This window comes from Colius striatus, chromosome 24, assembly GCF_028858725.1.
Source record: "Colius striatus isolate bColStr4 chromosome 24, bColStr4.1.hap1, whole genome shotgun sequence".
Lineage (NCBI taxonomy): Eukaryota > Metazoa > Chordata > Aves > Coliiformes > Coliidae > Colius > Colius striatus.
Genome location: NC_084782.1, coordinates 899,978 through 927,631, shown reverse-complemented (window position 1 = coordinate 927,631; position 27,654 = coordinate 899,978). Strand labels below are relative to the sequence as shown.

The 27,654-nt window shown below is 46.9% G+C and overlaps 1 protein-coding gene across 1 annotated transcript; it reads right to left on the bottom strand.

Moving 5' to 3' along the window:
- Positions 1–495: 495 nt before the first annotated feature.
- Positions 496–27,654, bottom strand: LAPTM5 (lysosomal protein transmembrane 5). The gene is made up of 8 exons (XM_062014477.1): positions 27,487–27,654; positions 17,712–17,805; positions 8,175–8,251; positions 6,997–7,125; positions 6,356–6,481; positions 5,727–5,822; positions 2,338–2,430; positions 496–1,394 (listed from the first exon to the last, which is right to left on the bottom strand). Exons 1-8 carry the CDS (start codon positions 27,571–27,573, stop codon positions 1,320–1,322), a joined length of 777 nt encoding a protein of 258 aa, XP_061870461.1. The 5' UTR covers positions 27,574–27,654; the 3' UTR covers positions 496–1,319.

Sequence of the window (27,654 nt, the reverse complement as noted above, 5' to 3'; positions counted from 1 at the left end):
CTCAAAAGTATATGATCAACATCATTATCATCACCACCAAATACATAAATACACATCCAGGGAAAAGAGTATTGGGGCAGCACTGGCATTTCTTGTTTCTGCTTTGGCAAATCTTTCACTGAAGCTCGCTGTTTGGTTTTGTTTCAGAGCACAATAAAGACCCCACTGGTCCACACTGCATGATACTAGAGTAGTTATCAGTGAGCAAATGACACTTTTTCACACTTTTAAGTTGTTGATTGCTTTTTAAAACAACCCAGAAGGGTGGGGAGATGCTAAACTCCACATAGCTCTGGTCTGCCATCAGCAACACCAGTCACTAACGTTTACAGACCTGTGCAGAGTCAGTTTTCAATGTGCCACACAAAGCAGGATCTTTATCAGCTGTGATAGTGTACAAGAGGAAGGAATAAGCTGGATTTTTAGACAAAACTGCCAGGTTGGCTGTTAGAAACACAACCTTTGCAAGCAGCACACACAGGAGACAGCAACAAATTGTAGTTGTGCCTTGATGTTCATTTATTTTTCAGAGAGCAAACTATTGCTTCCTTGCAACATACTTCAGACAGCAAGGAAGGCATCCTTCACAAGTCAGACAGCAAAGTATTGAAGCCATTAACTTTGGGGTTCTTTAATTGAAACTCATCTTTCAAGTCATAACTAAAAGCAAAAAAAACCAAGAAGCAAATGGGTATAAAATAGCAGAGCAACCTGTGATGGTTCCAGTATAGTCTGGAGTATGCTATTAATCATCATCATCATAAGCAGACAAAGGATGAGAGCTGCATCATAGTTCATTTGAGATCTTCAGTCTTTTGCTGAGCCCTGTATCCTGTAGGGTCCTCATTAAAAGATGCTGGGTAGCAGAGCTTTGGGGATGGACTGTCTCAGAGAAAAGGTTTTTGCCTGTTTTCCCCCCTATTCCACTTGCTAAATGTCTCAGCTACTGTTAGATGTGAGACAGATGAAAACCAGCATCTTGCTGGCACAAGGAAAGCCTGAGAAGGGATCCAGGCAGTGCCCACACTTCACATTAGCCAGTGATGGGAACCCCTGTGATGCCTGGTCCCAAGTTCATTAATATTAGCACTGCAGCTTGATAGTACCAAGTCAAAACTGCCAGTGTAGAACAAGGCACCAGCTCTATACCAGCTCCAGTGGTTCACCACTACTTTTCCTAGGCCCATAAGGTGAGGTGGATTGTAATAAGCACGATGCCACTATACAGTAAGGACTTTTCAATGAGGCTGACTATCTGACAGAAGGGGTAAGAGACACCAACAGCAATACAGACGTTGTCTTCTCTCCATGAGTAGAGCTTAGATTGTTACATAGGGTGGTGGGGATTCCTTCAAAGGCAACTCTAAGGCTTCCTCATACGATGGCAGCACAGCCTGAAAGAGAAGACCATTAGTTAATGCTCTGAGGACAACATGAAGGGTTTTCAAGTCGATTTGATCTTGCATTTGTTTCTCTACCTAGTCCAAAGCAGGGCATGAGAACCACATGGGCTGTAAGAGATAAAGGGCAGAAATCCAGAAGTGTTTGGAGGTCAACTTCTCTTTATAACCACTTTGCTGCCAGTCCCATCTCCTTCTCCCAAAGCCTGGCTGCAGTAAATGGACCAAACCTCTTTAACATCCAGAAGATAAGCCTCATTGCCTAAGCAAAGAAGTTTAGACCATTGCAGAGGGCCAGGATGGATGCACAGCAGGGGCAAACACTGCTGGTAAGACAAGAATCATCACATTTGCCAAGTTTCAACAAGACAAATGCCTACACTTAGCATTCCATATTCTCCCTCTTTATTTCTTATCCATCTTTGCAGTATCTCATTTTTAGAAGGTCTTCAATAACTTTCCATTGTGTCAGAGCAGCTGGATGCTGCTGTTGAAGAGAACATCAGTAATCTAAGTAAGGACATCACCATTCATTATTTAGCAACCTGTTAACAAAGGGCAATGCATCAAATCTCTCAGACATTGGTTCAGGGAAAGGGGAAGGCAAACTTGTTTTTAAACTAGTTAGCACTATTAGGCACAGAAACCAAAGTTCAACTGAAATTAAAACCACAGCTCTGTATCAGAGAACAAAAGTGATACACTGCCCTTTATGTGCTCTGCCTGAAGCCTGGGGTTGTTCCTTGCAGGTACCATTGCCTTGGAAAGATTTTATACAAAGGTAATATAAGAAAGTTGAAAAGTGATTATTAGTACCTCTTAATGCACATCTGAAAGGTTGAACTCTCTCTCAGACCACCAAAGAAGTGAAAGGATGCATCTCATCAGCCTCAACTGTGCCTTTTCATGGTGTAAACCTGAAGGAGTCTTTACTCACCTTTTCAACTGCTTGTGGGTCAATGTTCACCTCCTCTCTCTTACTGGCTTTAATATACTTAAAGCAGCTCAGGACACATTTGAACATATAGGCCTGAAAAGGAAAGGGAAAGGGAAGTCAACAAGAGCATTCCCACTTTTACCATCAGCCTGTTATTGTCCTACTCTCGTCTATGGAGGCAGACCATGTGTTCCCAGGGACTTAAATCAGTCTCTCTTGATCCTTCAGTAGAAAAGTGACAGTTCCATCTATTCAGAGCAGTACAGTGATGTGGGAAATCAATAGGAGTAGTAATACCAGTAAATATAAAGCACATGCTTAAGGCCTCTGAGAGTGCAATGTCATTAGGTAGGAAAGGAAAGCATGTCTTTCATGTTATTTTTCTCAGCAGGCTACAAAGTATGGATGTCTGAGAAAAGCACCTTGAGCACAACATCCACTACCCAGAGATTCAGGACTCCCTGGTCAACAAGGACTGACCTGCAAGGTCAGCTCATTCAACTAAATGCTCTAGCTGCAATATTACACTTTCCTGACAAGGCTGCCTTGCACCTCACAGAGTTACAAGATGCAATAAATGGAGCTTTTGGAGAAAAATGGATCGATTGACAGGTTGTGGCACAAGAAAATAAGCAAAGCCTGTGAAACACAGCAGAGCAAGTAAATATTTTCCCTACTCTGTGCAGGGAGGCAAAGTCGTGTGCCTTTTGTTTTTATTGGCCTAAGACTCCACTTGAGAAACAGTTGGTACTTTAAAAGGAACACAGGGAGTTATATACCCCAAAAAACAAGCCATGTAGCTTAGGATTTCCTAGAACAATGAGGACTGTTTGCCTTGACACAAAGCCAAGACAAAGCAGGAGAACAAGGAATGAAGTCTGTGAACTGAAGGAATCCATCTGTCCAATGTCCAGAGATGAGGAGGCAAAGCTGCACTTTGAGCACCTTCAGGGAATACTGCAAAAATCTTTCCCCTTCCAAGAGCCTCTTCATGTGAAACCCTGAAGCCATCATGTAAACTGTACAAAAACCCACCCTCATCCCTCAAAGAGACATTAATACATTTAAAAACCAACCTGACAGGAACACATCAGAACAAAAAAATCCCTTCTTTGATTTTGATTCTGGGAGAATTTGCTGCAGTGTCAATCCAGGAACTGCACAGGAGTCAATCAAGTGGAATAAAGATTGCTACAAACAACAGCAGGTTGGAGCAGAATGGGTTAGTAGCCACAGCTTAGGTAAAGGCAGCCAGTGACCTGGGGATCACCCCATTACTGGCTGACTCAAAACACTCAACAGTCACTGTAGGATACCCTGCTCCACACTGCACTGAAGAGGAAAAACTTCACTGGCAGCATTGACAATACACATGGATGGGAAGCTTGTTCTAGAGGTCAGGAAGCTACTTCAGAAGCAATTATAGAATCAGAGAATCATTTGTGTTGGAGAAGCCTTTGAAGCTGCTGCAGTCCCAGCCCTGCCCTCACCCTGCCCAGCCCAGCACTGACCCACAGCCCTCAGCACCTCAGCTCCACGGCTTTGGGATCCCTCCAGGGCTGGGCACTCCCCCAGCTCCCTGGGCAGCCTGGCACAGGGCTGACACCCCTCTCAGGGAAACAGTTCTGCCTCAGCTCCAGTCTCAACCTCCCCTGGGGAAACTGCAGCCCCTTTCCTCTTGTTCTACTTGTTACTGGGGAGCAGAGCCCGACTCCCAGCTCCCTGCAGCCTCCTGTCAGGGAGTGTCAGAGAGTGCTGCTGGCTGCCCTCAGCCTCCTCTTCTCCAGGCTCAACACCCCCATTCCCTCAGCCCCTCCCCAGCCCCTTGTGCTCCAGCCCCTTCCCCAGCTCTGTGCCCGGCTCTGACCTTTATTGCCCAAAAATGAACTCGAGGTGCAGCCTCACCAGTGCAACAGGACAATGTTCCTTGCAAAGAGGGGTGTTACATGAGAGAAGGGAGTTTCAGGAGTGTTACCATCTTCCTCCCATTGCCAGAAGAATCTTTCCTGCTAAAAGGGTGAGCAAAGTCTCACAGGTCTCATATGAAGTCACTGACACTTGTGTGCAGTGGGGCAGGTGCCTCATCTCTTCATCTGACTGTTGAAACCTCTAGCTGAGTTGTACCATGATGTGGGATGCAGATAACTATTTGAGGTTAGTAATTGCAAGTTGGCAGGCAAACAGCAGCAGACACACAGAAGCAATATTTTAGTGTAAGAGCAATAAATGCTTGTGATGGCTCATTAACCAAGTCAGTTTATGCAAAAAGATCCTGGGCCAGTCCAACACATTGAGATACCACCTTGGTGTGGGCATTCAGTGAATTGGAACCAATGGCCTTTAAAATGGCCAAATGTCAGTTTTAGCTCTAAAATGCCTCATGTTGTTGTTACTTTCCTCATCAGATCTTTATCACTTGGAAGGAACCATCTCATGACAATGGTTTTACTACATAGGGAAAAGGAGAAGCATTGTCACTAAGCTTAAAGGAAAGGGTCCCTAATGGCTTGTTTTGGGGAGGAATCATGCCTGTCCATCTGTTTTTAATTATCCTTCCCCCATCCTTCCTTCTACAACCTCCAATGCAAGAAGTCACTGCAAGTTGAGCAGCCTTGGAGCTAATCCTGTGGAAAAGTCAAAGCAAGTGATTTGCCAGGTCAGTGAGATTTCTGCTGAAGACCAATGCTGCCAAATGGATTTCAGGGTTATCTCCACTCCTATTGCTCAGTTCATGCAAATATTAAAAGCTGTGCTAGCATCACATCTGCAGTGCAGTCACATAAGACACTGCACTCCACACTGGCTTGTCTGCCCACTTGGGAAGAGTCTGAATTAAAAAATGCTATCCCAAGTAAGAAGGAACATCTTTCACTCTGACAGAATCTGCCCAAGTGCCTGGAAAGATCTGGTCTTCTTATCTGGCCTGAAATCCCTCAGTGAAAACACCTGCTCTCTGATCCATCCAAGTAAGAAGAATAGAAAGGATCTCACAGTGGAGTTTTCCTGAGATGTAAGCAGGGTTTAGCAGCTCAGAGGCTTTAATTAGCTTTTGAGGTATCAGTGCACATAACTCTGCTTCCATCAGTGCAGATGCAGTGACTGACTCGAGTGGGAGCCCCAACCTGCTGCTTAACCACCTGATTTATTCTGGCACACAATAGGAGAAGAGTTTCTTGTATCTGTTTTCAAACATCTCACCCTTCTAGAGATAAACAGGCAGGAATAGTTTCTGGATCTAGGAGAGATTTTGCTTTGTAACTCACACACACAGAAGCACAAGATGAGTGACTTCCATATTAGACCTGCCTGAGAGACAAGTAAAGCCCAATTCCTCCTGTCTCCCAGGCAAGAGAGTTTCATTTCAGCCTCACCAGACCCCAGCCATTTACCTTCAGGAAGAGGACAGCAATGAATGCAATGGTGAAGGTGACCATCACTTTGGCATACTCCTCTGTTGGTAACTTCTCCAGGGTTGGCAAAAAGCCCTGCAAAAAGAGGGAGAGAGTCTCAGCCATAAACTCTTGTTCCCACTACCAGGGTGACAGTGGTGGAGACCTCAGTAAGTTTCTCACCCTGGATCTGGAAGGAGGGACAGGCCACCCTCCTTTCCTCATCAGAATGAGTACAAGGATATCTCTTTTACCATTTACACTCCTTTGCCAAGTCCTTTCAGCAGCCTATTTACATGAGAAGTGAAAGGATGACTGTTTAATGAAGACGAAAAGGTGACAGTTGTCAATGCAGGCAGACAGGCTCTGTCCAAATCACTGTGCTCTGCAATTTGCATCCTCAAGATTCTTACAAGAAAAACAAGTTGTGCTTTTAAGAAACACAGGCATAAGCAAGCTGTCAGTCAACAACACCAGGTTGGTAAGAACATGCAGAAAATCCTCCTTTGTCATCAAACAGAGAGGTCCTGGGTGTACCAGAGACAGTTTACTTTGTCCTAACAGCCACTGAAAGAAACTTCACAGGGGTTCACAGCCTGAAAAATCAGCTGAGTTTGCTCATAACCTACCCCATTGTCTGAAGACTTGAGGCTGAGATAGGTGGGGACCTCCATGTAAGAGCTGCAGAGGGTAAGAATACTCAGGCAGAAGTCCAGCAGCTGCAGAGCCAGGAAAGGGATCTTCGAGTGCCCCTGCTGCAAAAACAGCAGGCAAAGGGAATTGGGGTGTAATTACAAGACTGTATCACTTCTATAGATTGCTCCATGTTTTACACAGCCTGTGCTCTGTTCATATTGACAGCCTAAGCTATTTAATTCACTTCTACTAGCCAAAATGACTGAATCATCTCGTTGGGCTCCTTTATACAAGCTCCACAGAGGAGGCCTCTAGCTGGAGCAGTGATATTGCCAGCTCATCTCCAGCAAACCCTTCCTGGCATGGGCACACCCAGAACACCCTCCCCAAAGCCATGAAACAGAAAATACAATTAAGAGGAAGACTCCCAGACATGAGTAACTAAATGATGTCTCAGGTATCACTGGTTTTCCTCACAATCCAAGGATTGCATCTTGTCCCCTTCCCTTGAGCTCTTCAAGACCCATCTGGACACGTTCCTGTGTGACCTGATCTAGGTGGGAGCTGCTTCTGCAGGGGGGTTGCACTGGATGAGCTCTAAAGGTCCCTTCCAGAGAAGTGAGCTGTTACCTACCATGTGGCTGAGGGAGGACACAGAAATGATTGCTGGGACTTGTATGTAGGAACTGAACATGGTCAGGAGGCTGAGGAGAAAGTCTATGACTTGCAGAGCAAGGAATGGGATCAGGAGACGTTCCCTCCTCTGAGAAAGAAAAGCAATGAAAACACATATGTTAATGTACTCCAAGAGTAAACCATTCCCCACAATTTCTGCACCTAGTTCCACTTACTATGGTGACAATTGAGGCAGAAACAATGAAAGGCATCAATAGTGATTTTTTTTTCACCCCCTTGGGAAGTTTGTGTGAATTTTCACTGTGACACAGGCATTTGATCCCATCAGAGCTGTCATTCTGCTGCCCCCACAGTGTGCCACTACAGAGAGAGCTGGCTTCCCACACCAATCCATGGGCATTTCTTCTCCTGGAATAGGAAATGAATCCCCAAGGTACCAGGGAAGCTGCAGTTCCCTTCTAGGATCTGCCTTGACAAAAGAGCAAGGAAATGGGGCAAGAAAAGACCATTTCTAAATCACAACATTCCCATTCCTTAACACATCAAATAATCTGGATGGAAATGTCACCCAGGTTTGGTAAATGTGGCAGTTAGCAGCCTTGCAGATGAGCCTGAGACTGCAAACCAGCTGCCTTGCCCCTCCTACCATCCTAACTCACACCTACCATCCTAACTCACACCTACCATCCTAACTCACACCTACCATCCTAACTCACACCTACCATCCTAACTCACATCTATCATCCTAACTCACACCTACCATCCTAACTCACACCTACCATCCTAACTCACACCTACCATCCTAACTCACATCTACCATCCTAACTCACACCTACCATCCTAACTCACACCTACCATCCTAACTCACACCTACCATCCTAACTCACATCTACCATCCTAACTCACACCTACCATCCTAACTCACACCTACCATCCTAACTCACACCTACCATCCTAACTAACATCTACCATCCTAACTAACATCTACCATCCTAACTCACACCTACCATCCTAACTCACACCTACCATCCTAACTCACACCTACCATCCTAACTAACATCTACCATCCTAACTCATATCTATCATCCTAACTCACACCTACCATCCTAACTCACATCTACCATCCTAACTCAGAGGCCTCAGCCAGCAGCTAAATGTCATTTGTGAGGCACATACCTTCACCACACCAAGGAGGAGGTTGAAGCTGATGATAAACAGCATGATGATCAACAGGAAACTGGTGATGACATCAGCTAAAAGTAACAAAAGCAATCACCACATTACTAAAAGTTGGAGTTAATGTCCCAATTCATTCACACCTATAAGGGAAAGTTACAGTCTGAGAAGCTGGCAGAAAGAATTGTGTATGTAGAGGGATGAATATCAGGCAGCTAGAAGTTAACCTTCCCCACCTCCCTCCTTTCTACAGGCACTTTTTCACCTGTCTCTGAAGATTCTGTTTCTTTAGCCATTGGGTTGAGCAGGGTGTGAGCTCAGGCACATGGGAGCCAAAAGCCTTTATTTCCTAGATTGAAAGTGAAAATATCCCAGGCCACAATATTAAAGTTAAATGAAATAGGAAAGAAATATATTAGCCTTTAGCTAATAATTAATGTCTGAGTTGGAAATTACTTTGAGACTCCACGTAACCAACAGTGATAATCTGGTGAAGGATGTGCAAGATTCAAAGCAGACAAGAAGCACAAGTTAACCACCCACCCACTGCTGGTATGGACCACAGCTTCAGGGGGAACTATCACAGAATCACAGGATGGTGGGGGTTGGAAGGGACCTTTAGAGCTCATCCAGTCCAACCCCCCTGCAGAAGCAGAGTCACCTAGATCAGGTCACACAGGAACGTGTCCAGGCAGGTCTTGAAGTCCTCCAAGGAAGGAGCCTCCACAACCCCTCTGGGCAACCTCCCAGACTCCCCCACACTCTCTGTAGCTGGAGGATTCAAAACTCCCATGAGAAACAAATGTGTGAGGAGAACAAGATGAGACAGTAGCACCTTCAGGGCTGGAGGCAACATTCATCAGCTATTTTGGGTGCAGGAAGGTGCATCTGGCCACCAAACCCTTGCTTGCCATGCACAATATACACATTTGGTCTTTGTGGCAGTTTAGACTGTGTGAGGTTTTTGGTAAAGTGGGTTTACAACTAAAATAAAGGGCAAAACACTGCTCCTTTCTTTATCTGCCTCTGCTTAACACACAATCCTTCAGTGTCCCCTACAACTCGTGCTCCAATTTCTTTCTTACTGCTTTACCTGCATTTCAAATAGCAACAAGTCTTGTTTGGGCTCTCCAGCTCTCAAGTGCTTGGTTTAGTTTTTTTAGAGCCAAACTTTTCACTTTCCTGGCTTTGTAAAAGCAACTGATCCTTTCCACAGGTACATTTCTCAGCCATCAGGAATGTTTGACTCCTTCTCATCATCAACTGCCCTATTTATTCCATGGCTATTAAATGCCTAGTGCCTCATTCTCCTTTCTTCCCCTTTCACTTGCTCTCAAACAAGCCTGGAAATCCTGCTCTAGCCTGTTGGATCCCTGATACCATCCAGCTGCTCTGAGATCCCTCACTGCTCCATAGTACTTCATTTTCCCCATGAAAATGCTCCTCCACCTCCCCCAGCTTTGAGTGTTTACCAGGAGCTCTGGTACCAGATGACATCTTTAGCACATAGGGAAGCATTTCAGTGCTTGGGGTGTACATCAAAATGTCCTGAACTCCCTTCATACCTTTGCTGACATTAGAATAAAGCAATTTAAAGGTATTGAGGCAGAGAACCCCATCCCTCTTTTTCAGGCAGAGAACAGCAATGCTACTCTTTACAGTAACACAACATTTCCATCAGAGCAGTCACAGCTCTATTGTAAGTTGGCCAGTTACTCTGTTTGAGGGAGCAAATGCAGACAGCCCAAGTCCAAGGCAGAGTGATTTTGGAGAAGGGCAGACCTACCACCCAGTGCTGCCCATGACATCTGGCTGTAGATGAGAGCCCATTAGATGCAGCGGCTGCAGCATATGCAAACTGTCAAGTACTGCATCCAGGCTCTGCTAAGCAAGATGGACAAATGGCAGCTGAAGAAAAGACCAAAAGACTACTCTGAGAAGCTCTGGAAAGGGTTGTAGGGGACCTGCCTGGCAGCTGTGCTGAATCACATCTGGCAGCAAGGGCAGGTTGCACCAAGAGCAACACTCCTCACTCCTTCCTCTGCTAGCAGAGACTGCACTCCATTTCCTTTAAATGTCATTTCAGTTTCATTGAAATGCATTGATACTTTGGCTTCCCTTTCTATCTTCTCAAGAATTAGCAGCACACTTGGGTCTTCTGTAGAAACGAGATTTGCTGATGAGGAACCTTTAGTCTGAAAAGAAGCTCTGACCAGAACTTCCTTCCCTGAACACGAGAAGCCTCTTAGTTCCTGGGGTTCAGAGAGAAAAAGCCTTTGGGGAGGCTGCATCCCTCAAAGGAACCAAAAAGAGCTTATTTCAAGAGAGGAAGCAGCACTTCATGAGATGCTGCATGTGGAGGTGTCAGATACTCAAGACCTAAGGGAGGGATTAATAGTATCCAACAAACACTCAACCTACATCAGGAAAGAAAAAGAGGTTTGGTGGCACAGAGCAAGAGAACAGCTTTTACTTACAACCTGGTGAAACACCCAAATGCAAGATCTGTTTACCACACAGTAATGAGAACTGAAACACAGAAAAGGACAAAGACTTAGGAAACAGTAAAGAAAGAAACCCCAAATCCAGCAAACTCCACATGAGGATGGCAATAAAGGGCTTTACTGCAGAGGCTGCTCCCAGCTCACAGCTCACAAGGGAAGAGCCTAAGCTTCATGGCAGAAAACCATCTTGTAGAAGCAGGAGAGTAGTGACATATGAGGGTCTGGTTCTCAAAGAACCAAAGATTAACACAAGGACAGCATAAGCTCAAAACAAACAAAAAAAAGAGAGCTTAACAAAGAAATCAGACTCAGGCTCTCCAGGAACACCCAGTGAAAGGAGTCCCAGTCCCATTAAACCCCAAACTGCCTAAAGCCATTTTCTACTCAGAACCCACCACCAGAAGTTTGCCCCAGAGAGGATTTATCCCTTTAACATGATGTTTCCTTGGATTCAAGACAGCTGTGTTTTTCTGCCTTTCTACATGGTCTCATGCTCCAGCTCTCTGGGCAGGCTCACTAATTAACTGAGCAATTGGGTGTTGCTGCTGCAGTCTAATTGCTGGCAGAACCCAGCTGAATTTTCCAAGCAAAATCCAGATCAAAAAAAAGCCCTAAACAAAATAAGAACAAAAAGCCCACAACCCAACAGACACAAAAGGACAGAGAGAAAAGGAAAACCAAGAGAAAACAAGTTTCCACAGACTGTCTGCCTCCTAGTCACAGCAAATACAGTCATCTTTGCTGCTGGCAGCAGATCTCTCTGTTCCAGGGATGCTTCAGGATGATCAATCCAATGGATGTGATCTGATCGAAGATTCTGCTTAGCAAAATGATCTCCTTTGCAGGAGTACCTGTAACAGATGAGCTTAAGGAATCATTCCCTTAGCTGGTGGTAGCTGCTGGCTCTTAGCCCTATCTGTGAAACCCTCTGTGAGATGGGAATGAGGTACATGTTGTAGAGAAGCCAAATGCCACCTGGAACACTTTGCAAGGGCTGGCAGAGTAGCAAGTGACTTTCCAGAAGCAGCAGTAGATTCCTGGCTATTCCTGTGGTTTGAGGCACTTTGCAGCCTCTAGTGACAGGATTACTGACACCACCTTCCATGGAGGCTCCTTCCTTGGAGGGCTTCAGAACCTGCCTGGACACGTTCCTGTGTGACCTGATCTAGGTGACCCTGCTTCTGCAGGGGGGTTGGGCTGGATGAGCTCTAAAGGTCCCTTCCAACCCTACCAGTCTATGATTCTATGATTCTGTGCTCATCATCCACTGGCTAAAAATATGAGATGTTTTTCTATCTCTCCTGTATTTCCCTTAGGATCACAGAATCATTTCAGTTGGAAAAGATCTTTATCAAGTCCAACCACTTCCATGCTCAGTTGGCCTCTGCAGGATGGATGTTTATTTATCTAACCTTCAGAAGAGGGAAAAATTCAGGAATCTTGCTTCAAGCTGGAGCACCTGTATAATCTCCAACAAGGGGGGAACATTCCATGGTTCCCCTCTGTTCCTCCTGCATGTTCATCTGGGTGCTTATCCCAGGAATCATCTGCTTTCCTCTACAGCACCTTCAAAGTACCAGGGTGCACAAGGAATAGAATCATAGAATGGTTTCAGCTGGAAGAGAGTTTTCAGCTCATGGAGTGCAGCCTCTGTCCCAGCCCTATCACCCACCAGCCCATTGCCCTCAGTGCAACATCCAACCATCTCTTAAACACCTCCAGGGATGGTGACTCCAGGGTTTGTCCCTGTAGAAGGTGTGTTGGCTCTCTGAGGGCTGCTATTGCAGAAGAGGCAATTGTTCTACCAGGAAATTCTAGATAAAAGGAAGATAACTCTTACAGTAAGTGGTGCAGTCTTCAACAAGGATGCAGAGTGGAAATCTGCACAACTTAACTGGACAAAGCCCTGGTGAAGCTGCTTCAGCTTCAGAGTCAGCCCTCTTTCAAGCAGGAAGATGGACTGGAGACCTCCAGTGATCCACTTGACTTTTGCTCTGATCTGACCATTACAAAATGACAAAAAGCTGCTTTTCACAAAGCCTGCTTCACTCCTGCAGCCTTACAGCATCCTGCCCACAAGAACATTTCAGCTCCACAGTCCCATGCTGGCAGTGGTACTTCATTTCTGGCAGAGAGCAGGGTGACAACTCACCCCTTTGAGGTGCACCTCTTTATAAAAGCACACAGCAATCAACAAATGCATGAAGATGCTCTTTCTTATGTTTTACTTGACTCTCCTAGAGATCACAAGGAAATTAATGAGAAGAAATATATATGTGTGCTGTGAAGAAATGCCATTTACCTTGGGCAGGTGGTATAATCAGAATGAGAGCACATGGCACAGCCCACAGAGCTGCAAGTAGGTATTTGTCCTGCTAGCAAGTGGTACCCAAAAACCTCACCCAGGCAACAGGAAGGGAGAGCATTTATTTGCCAAATATTCATTATTAACTTCACATGATGGGCTTTGCCCTGAATGTTGCAAGGGAAGGACACTTGAATGAGTCTCACTATTTCCCATGAGTGCAGAGAAACCCCTTTCTCTTTTATGGCCCAAGAAACCCTGACAAGAAATACAAACAAGGCTTAAAAACCAGCTTCAACCGTTGCATTCCCAGCAGTGTCTGATTTGGTGTTGCTGATAAGCTGCAGGGAGTTGTTTCTGGACACTCCAAGCTGCTTTCATAGGATGGGCAGGACCAAAAAGGGAAAGAAGCCTCCCAGCCTCTTTAGCTGGATTCTCTTTTCATCAGAGAAGGAGGGAATGTCTTCTGCATGGGCAATGGTATGTGTAGGAGATGGTATATACTGTGCACTCAGGTCTTCAGGCCTAACTGAGGGTGTTTTTCTTGGCTGACTGGACAGAAGGTGAAACAACTTTTCCAGTTGAACTTTGTCCACAGCCTCGGTTTTTATAGTCATTAATGAGAAATAAAAGTGATTAACAGTCAGATTGCACACAGGGATGAATTGAAGACATCCTCAAGATGTGACCTGTGGCAAAGGCTGGGGTGTAATCTCTTCAAGGCAGAAAACCACTCATGCTGGCAGCTTAGAACTGGTAAGGAGGTTTTAATTGATATTTTTTGGGGGGTGGATTGCTTTTTTTGGTTTCATTTTTCCAGCAGGAAAATCTAGTCTGCCAATGCTCATGTGCTGGCAGGAATGAGACACTGCCAAGAAGGCTTGTGCTAGCAAGGCTTCTCAGCCCCAGGATGAGATTTGGAGGAAGCTGCATGGCAAATACACATCCAAATCCCTGCCTTATGTTACACAGAGCACAGAGATGTACACCTAATTCTTCCCAATTGCAGCTGACTGCCCTAAACCATCGAGCAGCAAAGTCTGTGTCCTGTTCCCTCTGCCTGGACAAATTAATCTTATGTTAATTCTTATTAGTTAGGTAGCAAATTTAGATGAGTCTAGCCAATACCCTGGCATTGACCTCACTAGGAGAGGGAAAATCATCTTCAAGGCTCCTCAAGATAAAAGAAAACCTGTGGCACCTTCCCATTTCAATGCAACACTGTCAGCAGGCACTGTATTAACTTCTTGGGTCAGCTTGCACTGAAAATGCTCTCAGTCCTGTGTGGCATCTTGTGAGCCAAGACTGCAAGGGACACAGCATCCCTCTTCTAAGGGCAGCTGACACAGTCACTCTTCCCCTGGCAATCACAAAACCCTCCAACAATCCCAGTTCTCCTTCTCCTCCCTGACCATCCCCATAGAAGTGAAGGCTCATTCCACACCCTCAGCAAAACACACTGATGAGAAACCTTGAGAGAGCTCTGATTCTTTATAAAGCACACCTAGATGTATGTTGTTCCTCCTGTAGCACGTGAAAAGCATTTTCCCAGCCTTGCCTTGTTTATATTCTTGGGCCATGACTACAGCTTTAGCATTAGATATTCTGAGACGTGCTTTAATCTGGCAGGATCTACAAATAGAGCAGCAGATGCTGAGGGCATCAACAGAACCTCTCCCCAAATTGCTCTCCAACTCTTCCATCTGGGTTTTGAAGTCAAATTGAACTTTTTGCACTGCTTTGCTGTATTGCTTCCCTGCTAGCTGCTGGAAATAGAAGGGTTGCACTGTGTTTGTTCCAAATATAATCAGAAAATACAATCTCCCAAGCAGAGCCCTTTTGAAATGCTTGGGAAGAGAAGCCAAGTGGAAGTGCTGGGGATTTCATTATAAAGTGTTCCCTTTTTTGTGTGTAGGAGGCAGTGGAAGAGGGGGAAGGGGGAAGACCTGTCATTTTGATTGTGTAGGAAGAGGGGAGGGTTGTTAAAAATGGGGCCAATTTCACTAGGAATGGTTCTGCTCTTAAAGGAAACCCTCCAGGTTTGCAGAGATGCAAATGGTTTCATATGGAAATTATCTGGAGAATCTGGCTCACTGGTTTGTTTCCTTTTCTTTAAAGATTGCACTTAGATACTCTAATGAAGGTTGAAATCATTGGCCTTGGATGATCTTTCTGCAAAAATCCCCAGTGAAAACCAGGTGACATTTTCACATCACTGTCTGTGGGAAAGTATTCTCATCTGTCAATATCCTGTTCAGGTTTCAGCAGTTCAGGCCTCTGTAACAGTCAGAGTTGACATTCACACATCACCATAGGGAGAGAATATCTCAAACTATGAACTATGAACATGAGCAGCAACGTGGCCTCGTGGGCAAGAAGCCAAAGGCATCCTGGGGGCATCAAGAAGAGTGTGAGCAGCAGGTTGAGAGAGGTTCTGTTGCCCCTCTGCTCTGCCATGATGACCCTCATCTGGAGTCTTGTGTCCAATTCTGGGCTCCCAGCTCCAGAGGGACAGGGAACTGCTGGAGAGAGGCCAGTGCAGGGCCACCAAGATGCTGAGGGGACTGGAGCATCTTCCTTGTGAGGAAAGGCTGTGGGACCTGGGGCTGTTTAGTCTGGAGAAGAGGAGACTGAGGGGGGAGCTCATTAATAGTTACAAATATCTCATTGGTGGGTGTCAGGAGCTTGGGACATCCCTTTTTTCTATTGCAGCTAGCAACAGGACAAGGGGTGATGGGATGAAGCTGGAACACAAAAAATTCCATTTAAACATAAGAAAAAACTCTGTCAGTGTTTGAGTGAGGGAGCCCTGGCCCAGGCTGCCCAGGGAGGGTGTGGAGGCTCCTTCCTTGAAGCTCTTCAAGACCCACCTGGACACGTTCCCGTGTGACCTGATCTAGGTGGGAGCTGCTTCTGCTGGGGGGTTGGGCTGGATGAGCTCTACAGGTCCCTTCCAGCCCCCACCATTCTGTGATTCTATGATTCTATGAAAAGCATCTGGGAGCCTTGGTGGTGTATTGCAGGTTGCCCTGCTGGGAAAGCCCTGCAGAAAGCATTTTTCCATAGTCATCCTGCAAGTCTACACTTGGTGTTGAGTTGAGCCACAGCTGCAGAGGGATCACAGAAAATAAGCCTCCAACCCACCCAGACCTCACTACTTAGGAAATAATGCCTCATGTGGAAAGTGTGAACTAGGTGGGACCTGCTTTAGCAGGGGGATTGGACTAGGTGATCTCTAAAGGTCCCTTCCAACCCCCACCACTCTGTGACTCTCTGTGAACCCCAACAGCAGACCTTTGCTTGGTGTCCTGTTATCAGGACTCACCCAAATGTCCATGTTTTGCTCCTTGCTGATCCTTTGGTGGATCACAGTGGTGCCTCCTAAAACCCAGTGGGGTTCTTTTGAAAACTGTGAACCCATCTGGTCACAATCACTTCACCCAGACAGTGACCCTGCCTGTTTTGGTGTTTCCCACCATGCCTGACTCCTACGCCAGGTACAAGTGAGTTTGGGATGTGCAGGAGTCTGCTCTACTTGGTGTCCTTTTCCTCCACTTACAGAGAGCCTGTCTGTGCATGCTTGCTGCCTGGGGAAGGACATACTTGGGCAAGCAGGGAACAAGCAATCCTTGCTGCTGGGAGTTGTGTTTTTCTCTGTCTATGAGCCTTCTCCAGGGGGAGGAACAATGCAGGGTGTGGGAGGATGGTTTCCTTCTTTCTGCAGAGAATGGTTATCTCCACTTGTGGTTTTATACTGAAAAGTGACTAAGAAAAGCAAAAAAACACCCTGTGTCTGTGGCTCCCAAACAGCTTCATGGAGATTTAGCCTGGCTAAGTAACATCTGAGGTTTGGGGAGTTCTTTTCTTTTCAGTGGCACCCCACATGAGAGATCTGCCAGGTCTCTGAACGCTCAGATAGATCCTTCCAAGCTCAAGCTGTAGGAATTCAAACATCTGTAATGAATTTGGTGCTTGTGACTATTTGTGGGCTGTAAAACAGCCAGGCTGCTTCCTCCAGACAACCATGTTCTGCAAAGACCAGATAATCTGGGGATGGGGGCCAAAGGGATTGGGGGATAGGGAGGTGAGCTAGTGTGGCTTCTCTGAGGGGCCTCTGGCTGTGAGGTGGGAGATCCCTGCGTGGCATGGTGGATGATGAGAAGAGGATGGCTCCATGGCATAGAGGGCAGAGTATTGCTGGCAACATCAGGTAGCCCATACACCCATGGGCTGTGGTGTGGGGCTGTGATTTCCCCCCACTTCAGGACCTCAAGGTCACTTGATGAGGGCCCTTGAGGAGCTGGTCAGACGCTTCAGTGCTTTCCCAGGAGAAGCCTAATGTGTGAAGAAAGTGAACAGAGTGTGTAAGGCTTCACTGACCTACAGCTGGTGAAAAGAAAGGCAAGAGGGAACCAGGGTTGTCAGAAGGAGTGGGAAGGCTGATGGAGTAAGAGGGTACTGGAGAGTTTGGGCTGAGGGCCTGACCCACTGAAATGAAGACAACTTCTCCAGGCTGCATATTTCTCTCCAAAAAGCCAACACAGCTATGGTTGAAACCCAAATCAAAACCTTTAGAGCCCAAACTTTGTCTCTGGGTCAGAGCATTTGGCTCATTTGCTCTGAATACCAGCTTCCCATTGAGTAAAAAAGAAAGAAGGAGCAATGCAGGACCTTGGGCTCCCTCTCAATCCCACAGACCTTTGCTACTTTTTCATCTCAGTGACCTACCAAATCTGTAGTAATCCTTGTCCAGGTCTTTGCAAAAGCCTTTCCTGCCCGTCACCTCCAGGGAGTACTCAATCAGCAGCAAAACACTCATAACCTAGGAGGACAAAAGCAAAAGACACAATTCAGTGGGCCTTGGGCCAGCTTCCTATCAATAAACCTGTTTCCAGAGAGCATGCAATGGTCACAGTCCTAAATGCAGGATGAGTCTTCCAAGTGAGACAGTCACAAAGGGTTTCAAGTTGTGTACAAGGAAATACCGAGGCAAGAGTTACCAAGTTATTAATGGTTTGGGTTTAACTGTCTTTTTTCCCCCCCTGGGAGCTTGTGAAGGAGGATGGAGATATTACAAAGTTAATGAGTTTTGTTTCAATGTCTGTTATCCAGAAAGTCCTGGCTTTACAGGTTGAAATTGCATTTTGCTTCAGAATTGAGCTAAATGTGATGACAGCATTTTACAGCATAAAAAGAAACACAGAAAGAATGGAGATCTCTCTGCAAGGCTGGCTCTACTGCTCCATTGACTAAAATAGATTTTCCCTTCTCATAGTTATTTGAGACAAGTCTCCAGATGAGATTTATTCACATAGAATCAAAATGGTTTCCTCCAAGTTTACAAATTGGACTGTCAAAGCCCAGACTCCAGGGTTCATTCCAGTCTGAGTTTAGCAAGCTGTGAGATGGAGTGAGGTCAAGAGCTGTGCTCTCAGTCCTAGCACTGAACTTCTACGTCCAGACAGTGGTAATCTGGAGTGAAAAACATCCATTTCTAAGCCTCAGGTTAGGGAAAGCTCCTGATGGATGTGGGACACTGAGCAATCAGAGGCAGGAGGGTCTCCATAAAGCTGGAGACCTCACCTTGGAGCACCTCACACTGTTAGGTGCCAGGTATTTCTGTTCAAGTAAAACCAGGAGATGAGCAGCCACAAGGCCATGTACCTCACCACATCCCTCCTGGGGACAATCCCACCCAGCCACTGTGCAGACAGCACATGCCAAGGGGACTGAACCTGTTGAAGATCTGAGAAGTGCAGGGCCACAGCAGAGCATCAGTCACTACCCTCACTGTTGGCACTTCACATAACACCTGTTGGGGTAAAGGATGACTATGATGCCATTTGTTGCTCCTTCATCACCTTTCTGACTGTGCTGGAGTGTGTCCAGAGATGGACAACAAAGCTGGTGGAGGAGCTGGAGAACATCTTATGAGGAACAGATGAGGGACCTGGGGCTGTTTAGAGAAGAGGAGGCTGAGGGGAGACATGATCAGTCTCTACAACTACCTGAAAGGGGGTTGTAGTGAGCTGGGGGGGTCTGTCTCTGCTCCCAAGTGACAGGATAAGAGGCAATGGGCTCAAGTTTCCCTAGGGCAGTTGAGATTGGAGCTGAGGCAGAACTGTTTCCCTGAGAGGGGTGTCAGCCCCTGTGCCAGGCTGCCCAGGGAGCTGGGGGAGTGCCCAGCCCTGGAGGGATCCCAAAGCCGTGGAGCTGAGGTGCTGAGGGCTGTGGGTCAGTGCTGGGCTGGGCAGGGTGAGGGGAGGGCTGGGACTGCAGCAGCTTCAAAGGCTTCTCCAATTGTAATGATTTCCATGATTCTATGACAGTTTCAACACTGTACAGTGAGCTGGCACATATCTGGCTGCACCACTTTCCTCCTTTCTCTCTGTTCTCTGCTGTTCTCTCTCATACTTGATATGATATTTGTTTTTTTCCTGCACTTTTAGGCTGTAGCAAGCTGGAGCACAGCATGGGCTGCCAGTCCTACACCTACAGCTGCACTTTCTAAAGGCAACACAGTGAGTGCTGTGTTAAGTTGACTTAACAGTGTGGGTGGCTGGGGGGAAGCCTGCTGCTGTGACCTCTGAGGATGCAGGAAACAGGAGCTTGTCACCCTGCAGCTGCATCTCATGTCTGGACAAGTTCTCTGACCTGTCTGCTGCTGTGCAAAGAGCTGCCACTTCTTCACTGCCAGAGCTTTATTCCTGTTCAGGAGGACCTCCTGCCCCAGTAACAGGGCAGAGCTTGAGAGCAGAGGAGTCACAGCAGGAGAAATGCACAGACCAACGTGCCTTGTGCATTTTTGTCCTCAGAGATGTAGGGCCTGAGTCTGCAGGAGAGGAAATCCTGAGTGTGTGCAAAAACTGGAGAAATCTCTGCCAACATGACTCTTCACCCCACCAACACCATGTCCAGCATTGGGAGCAGCCATTCTGCAGACTGCCAGTGATAGGAGCCATCAACAAAAGCTAACATCACCAAAAGAGGTTGTTGTGAAGAGGTGCAGAAGAGATCTCTGAGCATGCAGGGAACATGAGCTTGTCACCCTGCAGCTGCATCTCACGTCCAGACAAGCTCTCTGACCTCTGCTGCTGGGTGTTTTCTCTGGAGTGCACAACCTCTGTCTGTGAGCCACCTGAACCCCACACAAGTTTGCATCTGTCCCCAAGATCAACACAAGCTCAGGTGCTGTTGAGCTGAAAGAAGTTTTCCACAGGAGCTGTAGCAACCTCTCATCTCAACAACAGCTTTCAGAAGTGAAGCAGGGAAGGAGGAACAGGAACTCTTGCGGTCTGTGCTCGTGCTCACAAACCCAGCAGCTGCAGGGAGATGAGACAAACCTCACTGCTACAAAAGAGAGCAAAACAGAGAATGTTTTTTGCCTTTTGCAGAGCAAGGGCTGGAGGTTCCACACCAGACCCAAGCAGAGTTCAGGCAGAAGTGACATCAGTGATGGGTGACATTGCAAAGCAAGTAAAACAAACAGGCATGGAAAGAAAGGCTTTGGACTGCCCCAGAAATGGGGAAGCATGGCTGGGAGGGGAGGTCTGCAGCAGAGACAGGAACTGAATCACACAACCTTAAAAGATCATCCAGTCCAACCCCCCTGCTCTCCTACTGTCCCTGCAGGAGCTGCAGAAGACCTAGAAACTAGCTTTGGGAACACAATTCATCAACTTTCTGTGCCACACACTCTAAGTACACTTTCTAGAGGAGCTGGAGCACATCCTCCTGAGGACTTTTTGCTTTTAGAGTGAGCATCCACCATGTCACACTCAGTGCAGTGGGGACTGGGACCCTGTGTCCCACCACCAGCCTTCTCTCTGAACTTACAATACTGCCTACAGCTTGAGAAGGGATGAGTCATGTTTTCTCCTGGCCTGTCTGACACCAGGTTGCTCAACAGCTACATGAGACACATTGCTTTTTCTTTCTCAGTTACTTCTGCCTTGCAAACTTGGCAGTTTGGGAGGCTGATAGGACAGGGAGAAAGATCTAAATCTCATTATATGAGGACACAAGAAAGTGAACGTGGATTCAGTGCCATAGAAGCATTGAACCTTATCAGGGATCAAATTGCATTGATCTGGTGCTTCTTTACATCTGATGGTCTCCCCTGAGAGATAAAGGATCTCCTAACTAACTCCACATGGAGCTCACACACTGACTTCAAGGGCCCTAACTTGTCTGAGAGGATTCACACACATGATCCCAAAGAGATTCACTTCCTTTATTGTTACTGTTGGTCAAAACCCTCAAAAGTCAACATGGGAAATACAGGAAGAAATGGCTTTTTCAGCTTTCTGTTCAATGGAGGCCTGAGCAAAATGGATAACCTGAGCCCTAAATATCAGCCTCATTCCTGAAAGACAGGGGAGTGAAAGCAGGACAAATCCCCAATGCCCCCATCCCAAATACATTTACAGCCAGAGCAGAGCCAAAGGCTAAACCTCGGTATGAAGAATCAACTCTCATGTCTATCAAAGAAGGGAAGAGTAGAGCAAAAGAGGCCCTGGTTTCCCTGCTGATGTTGAAATCAGCCACACAACCAGAGCAACTGCAGTCACATAAAACAAGTGCACGTCAGATCAAAAGCCCAAGCCCAACCTGAAGGACTGAGAAGACTTTCAAAGTGAAAGCTGGTTTAAACTTTCCATTTAAAAGGGCTTCTGCATAGAATGAGCCACAGAACTGCAACGAGGTAAAACAGGCAAAGATCCCCTGTGAGGACCAGGATACATCTCCATCACCTGACTTGGTTCTTTGGCATGTGCCAGTCTCATTTATTCCTGTAGAGAACACACATACAAGGTGATGAAACCTCTACAGTGGGTTGCTCACCTCAATTTGAGAGGGTAGAGGAAGATTGATATGGTGTCTGCCCAGCACTCCTTGCTCTGCAGGGCTGTATATATTCTCACTCAAAATTCACCCTTCAGCTCCAGAAGAAAGCAAAAAGGTTCCCATTTCAGGCAGACAGGGCTGCTCAGACAAGCATCCAGTTCCCTTTCTTATTGCTATGTCATGACAAGACAGAGGCAAGCTTAAAATGGGAAATTTCACCCCCTGGCAATTTACAGCTCACTTGGTATGTTACAGTCTCCCAGTCCCTCCAGGACACAGCCTTTAGTGTTTCATCTCCAAAAGCTGCAACTCTGGGAGGACACCTCTCATCTTGTTGCTGCCTCTGTTTAAAACAGAGTGCTTCAAACTTCTTGGTACAGGATCTGTAACACCAGGAAATGAAGTGACTTGACCAAACAGTGTAGGGCTGAGGTAGAGGCAGTCATTAAATCAAGGCAGAACCTGAACAGCCTGGCACACACAGCCCCAGTTCCCTGGTGAATAAGTTGGCTGCAGCTGCAGTAGGGTTAAACTCCTATTAAAGACTCTTTTTTTCCCCCTGAAATATGTACAGCTTCACTAATCACCAAATAATTTACCTTCATGCACATGGCTTTGGTGTGATGGCTGCCCCTTCTTTTTGAGGGGAGTTTCCACACTGAGTGTTTCTGCAAGAAGAGCTTAAAGCCATAAGGAACAGGGCTCACAGGGGATGGGGAAGTGCTGCTCAGACAGTGCATTGGGATGCTCTGAAGGTTTCTGACAGTGGGGCACAGAAGCAGGTGACACCCAGCACTTGGAAGGCAAATAGCACCCTATAGAAATGCTGAGCTTTCAGTGCTTTGCCTTCTCTCAGTGTAAGGTAGAAGTGGTTATTGTGGCAGGGTGGCACGAAGTGAGGAGTTTGGTTTCCTTTCAGAACATTTTGTCTTTTCCTCCCTGCTGCCTCCTTCTTCCCCTCTTGTTTGTGCAACAGAGATGCTCCAAGAGCAGCACGGGGTCTGCTGATATCTTAGCCACAGCTTGATGAAAGAACAATGAATTGCAGCACTGTACCAACACAAGTTACATCCACAGGTGAGAGCTGGACCTGGGTAAGGTCCTGGAAATGAGACTCTGCTCCTTGAGTGAAAGACCTGCCAAAGAGCCCTTCTGTGACTGAGGCCAGACCAAGGTATAGACATGCTGCTTTTTAACACCTTTGGCTGTTATTAGGGATTAGTAGCAAATGACTTCTAGGTTTTCTGCCCTTGCTGAATGCACAAAACAAAGTTTCTAGCCTTGTTCTTGAAGCCAATGAGCAGAAGGACAAGCTGCTCCACGCTTCTCACCTGCATGTCACCTCACAACACCTGGTGAAGCTTTGCTGATCACACAACTCTGTGCCCTCCTCATTCCCCCCTTTCTCCTTCCCCCTTTGTTTGAGAATGCCCACAATCTATTCCAACTGTCTACAGAGAGATCAGCAGTGAGACAAACCTAATTTATAGGAGGACAAGACATCACTACAAAGCCTGAGAGCTTGTGTTTGATGGCATTACTATCACCCAGCATCACTATCATTCATCACTAGGACTCACAGCAATAATTTATACTGATACAAACCAACAGTATTGATGTGGCAAATCATACAAGTCACTGCTGAGTTATAAATCCCCTTTTTCTTTCCCCCCCTCCCTCTGCCCAGATGCAGCTACATGATCAAAAAGGTGGAGAAGAGGTAGAGGAACAAAATGATTGCTATTCTGTGTTATCTCTTAAAGAAGACAGACAAGACAACCTCCTCTGAAAGTTGATCTGTTTTCTGAGGGGTCCTGTGTAAAAGAAATCCACTGAGTTGATGCAGCAGGTACATACACAGTGGGAACTGCAGGGGCTTGGGGAATTACAGGCTCTGCTGTCACAGTGATGGTCACTCTGTCAGAAGCAGGACTGAAGAGCTCAAGGCTCAGGCTGCCCCTGCCTATCCCCCATGGTTTTTATTGGCTCAAAGAGCATCTGGGGACCTTATCAACATTGATAAATACCTAAAGAGTGAGGATGGGGTCAGTCTTTGTTCTGTGGTGGGCAGTGACAGGACGAGGGGCACAAACTGGAACACTAAAAGTGATCCGTGATCCTATTCTCCTTAGTCTAAACCCAAATTGCTCACATGTCCTGCATTGACCTTGCACATCATGCTTGTGCCTATCTCATGGTGATCACTATTCTGGTTTTGCAGTAATGCACTGCAGCATTTCAGAGGGTGAGTCCAAAGCCACATGCAGCTGCTCACTGGGATGGTGACTGAGCTGCTGTCATTTCGACACATGAGGCTGCTTCCTACCCAGGCAGCCCTGGCACTGGGAACTACAATGTGGGCAGAGGGAGAGCAGAGCAAGGACTCAGCTGAGGCTCTGCAGCAGCCACTGTAAAAGCATGGTGAGCTCTCAGGCTGAGTTCATGTTGCTTGCAAGTTGTCAGGTGCAAGGTGAAGTCAAATCATGCCCTGGCAGAACAGAAAGGGGCCACATGCAGGTGGCTTTGATTGCAATGTGAGAGTTTGGTCCTTATTGAACTATCAGGTGGAGTTATTGCTGCTGAGTCCTTTCCTGTGAATGTACTTAAGATGCTGTGGGGGCAAATCTGTTTGAAAAATGGTCTGAGTCAGCCACATTCCCAGTTTTGTCTCACACAAAGAGGGTCAGTGGGTAGCTGCAGCACTAGATCCCTGATTGCTCATCCTGCTGTGCTCAGCTTGCTCTCTGGCTTGGTTTGAACCACTGCAACCACTTTTCTTCAAGATGGATGTGCCCCAGAGGAGGCTGACCCTAAGGCAGGCAGCATCCCTTGGCTTCAGGGCCCAGGTTCACTCCTTTACCCTCTTTCAGTTAGCAATGCAGAGAATCTTAAGTGTTTTGGCACAGATACCTACCCTTTCATTGCTATAGGATGAGGTATAACCTACAACTAAGTATACAACACAGCATTTCTGATTTGAACCATGTCTCCACTGCTAACAGTCAGGGGAAAGATAACATTCACAGCAATAGAACAGACTGTGTATGAAACAGCCTCTGATCACAGAGCCCTCTTGCACTAGAATTTGTCAAACAGAAATGATTGGAAAGCAAACATCAGCAGGACAGAGCTGGAGCTCATTAAACACAACAGCTAGCAAACATGATAGCTTTCATGTAACCTCAAGCTCAAGAGTCTCTGTGGTACTGACCACAGAAGATGCACAGGTTAAGGGACACTCGTCCTGCTTCCAATAACCTTCTCTGAGCAGCAGCTGCTGAAGACAGGCTGAGAGCTGCTGGGCTTCAGGGCTGACTCAGGACATCTGTCTTAGGATTACTGCCTTTGGCATTTTGCAAAGAAAAGCAGCTTCTCTTGCCTGCTCTCAGTGGACCTTTGAACCTCTCCTGCAAAGTCTTTCCCTCTGAGCACTGTGAAGGTTTGCTCCAAGGCTCTCTGCCTTTTCCTCTTCAAAACAGACCTGGTGTCTTATGCAGACCCACCAGTTTTACTGAAACAACACACCTTTCAAATGATGTCCCTGGCAATTCAACTTCCCCTGTGAGCCACCAGCACTGGAAGGTGCTGTCTCCTCCTCCTCCATCACCCTGCTGCAAGCCAGGAACGTCTGTTCTTAGTGGCATCGTGGTGAAACACTTATGAGGAAACAACCCTGTGCCTCAGCTCAAAGAGAAAGACAAAGAAGGCCCCTTTTTTTGTGATTCAACCCCCCATCTAGGAAAAAGACCATTGATTTTCTGCACTTGTGTCTCAGCACTGGTAACAGCTCACAGTGCAGGGTGTCCTTGTCAGGCCCTGTGTGGAGTGTTGGAGTTCCCCATCTCATGGTTCCCACCTCTGCAGCACACACCTTTTTTTGCCAGCTCCTCTTCAAATCTTGGCTCTAGTCCCTGCCAGAGTCCCATCTGTAAACAGTTCATGCCCCTCCCTCTGTGATGGCTGTGTGTTTAATTGCTTGTCAGAAATTGCTGTGCTGCAAACTCCCAGCTTTGAGATGATTCCATTTTTGTATCTTGGGGTCATGAGAATGAACAAGAAATGCAGCAATTTCTTTTTCTATAAAGGAGGGTGATTGTAAGGTTTGAGCTTGTGGCAAGAGAGGAGTAGCCTGCCCAGAGTGTAATCTGGAGGCTTGAAAAGCAGAAAGCAAAAGAGTTTATCAGATGGCACGATTCTTCTAACCAAGCTCATCATCTTTTTGAGGTCCCCAAAGGATTAAAACACAGTATGGAAGTGCCAACTACAGCACTTGGCTTTCAAGTGATGCCAAGGGACAGAGGGTGGTGGTTACATTGCATGGACATGCAGGGTAGACCCAAGTTTCTTTCCTGCTCTAGGCTGGCAGGAGACCATCTCTTGCCTCAAACTAGAGAGGCTGCACAGTGCCCAAGCACAGCAGCTCCCTCACTGCCTCCAGCAACCCACAGTGCTGCTGACTCCAGCTGTTTATAAAGCCCTATAACCATTCACTGCATGCTTTCCCTTTATCTTGCTATCCCCCAAAAGCAACTAAGCTGATCTCCAGCTTTCTCTGCCTTTCATCCCATGAGCTGAATCCTCCACCAATGTCTGCAGGCATGGCACAGTGGAAGCCAAAGCCATTAAGCCAGCACATTGAATGGGTGTCTTGGATTTGTGAGAGTGAGGAGAGGGCAGTGGTGCTGTGAGGATTTGCTCAGGCAGCTCAGATGGTTCCTGCTGCTCCAGGAAAACAGACTGGTGCTGCAAAGAGACCACAGCATGTCCTTTACATGCCATAGCTGCCATACCCAGCATGTATTTGGAGGCTACAGCTCCCCTCACTCCACCTCTGCTAGACAAGGAGCTGGTTAAGACCCCCCATTAACCATTACCACCCTTCAGGCTCCCAACCCATGACTGTGCACACCAAGTGTGACAGATGAGAGCCTTTCAAGTGCCTCTGCCATGCAAGAAACCACATCCTCAGTATGACTTAAAACCACCTGAAAGCATCTCTGTGCAACCAGGTGCTGTGGAAGAAACATCCCTCCAGGCTCTGCTGCCTCTGCTTGCTGCCACCTGTACCTACTCCTGAGCAGTTACACCAGCTGCTTGGGAGCTGAACACGGCCACAGATCCAAACAGAAACCAAAACACTGCTTATGATGTCCAGCTGGCCATAGAGAGAGAGAAATGAGGCAGCTTTCCCATCCACCCTTAGCTTGCCTGAGGCTCACTTCCCTCCTCCCTCCAGTGAACCATCACTGCAGCACTCCCACAGTTTGCATTGCCAATGTGCTGCCTACTTTCTAACCAACAGCTCCAGGTAGCCAGGCTGAGCCCTGGCCAAGCCACACACCCCCTGCACAGGTTGGAGCTCCTGCATTAAGCTGCGAGGGAGAAATAGAAAGCAGAGAGAGTTTCCACAAGCTCCAATTGGTAGAGCCAGAAGGGAAAAAAATGGTTAAAACCACCTCTCCCCCTACAATAAATTCCTTCCTGCCCCACCCCCTCTCCCCCTGCCACCTTGTCCTCTTGAAATCTGGGGTTTTTACCCATTTCTGGGAACACAGAAAAGTCAACAGTTGGGAAGCCTCATGATCTGCAACAATCAGCCTCCTGCAAAGGTTACACCTCCGCCTCGCTCCTCTCCCCTCTCAGTCCTGTAACTTACCATGTGGAAGATCCCTAGAGCGACTGTTGCTGTCTTGATGTTGAAGCAGCAGCATTTGGGGGGCTCAGGGGTGCTTTGGGAGGTCATTTTCTGGTCCCTCAGTGAGTTAATGAGGTTGAATAGGCAGCAACCGCCCCGCTGCAAAGCGAAAGGAGCAGTGCAGCTCCA

What these genes read in the sequence shown, in the direction of transcription:
- LAPTM5 (XM_062014477.1), bottom strand. Translation starts at nt 27,573, where the DNA reads ATGACCTCCCAAAGCACCCCTGAGCCCCCCAAATGCTGCTGCTTCAAC. An exon ending in CTCTAGGGATCTTCCACATG is followed by an intron (nt 17,806 to 27,486) that starts GTAAGTTACAGG and finishes TTGTCCTCCTAG; the next exon opens with GTTATGAGTGTTTTGCTGCT. An exon ending in ACCCACAAGCAGTTGAAAAG is followed by an intron (nt 1,395 to 2,337) that starts GTGAGTAAAGAC and finishes CTTCTCTTTCAG; the next exon opens with GCTGTGCTGCCATCGTATGA.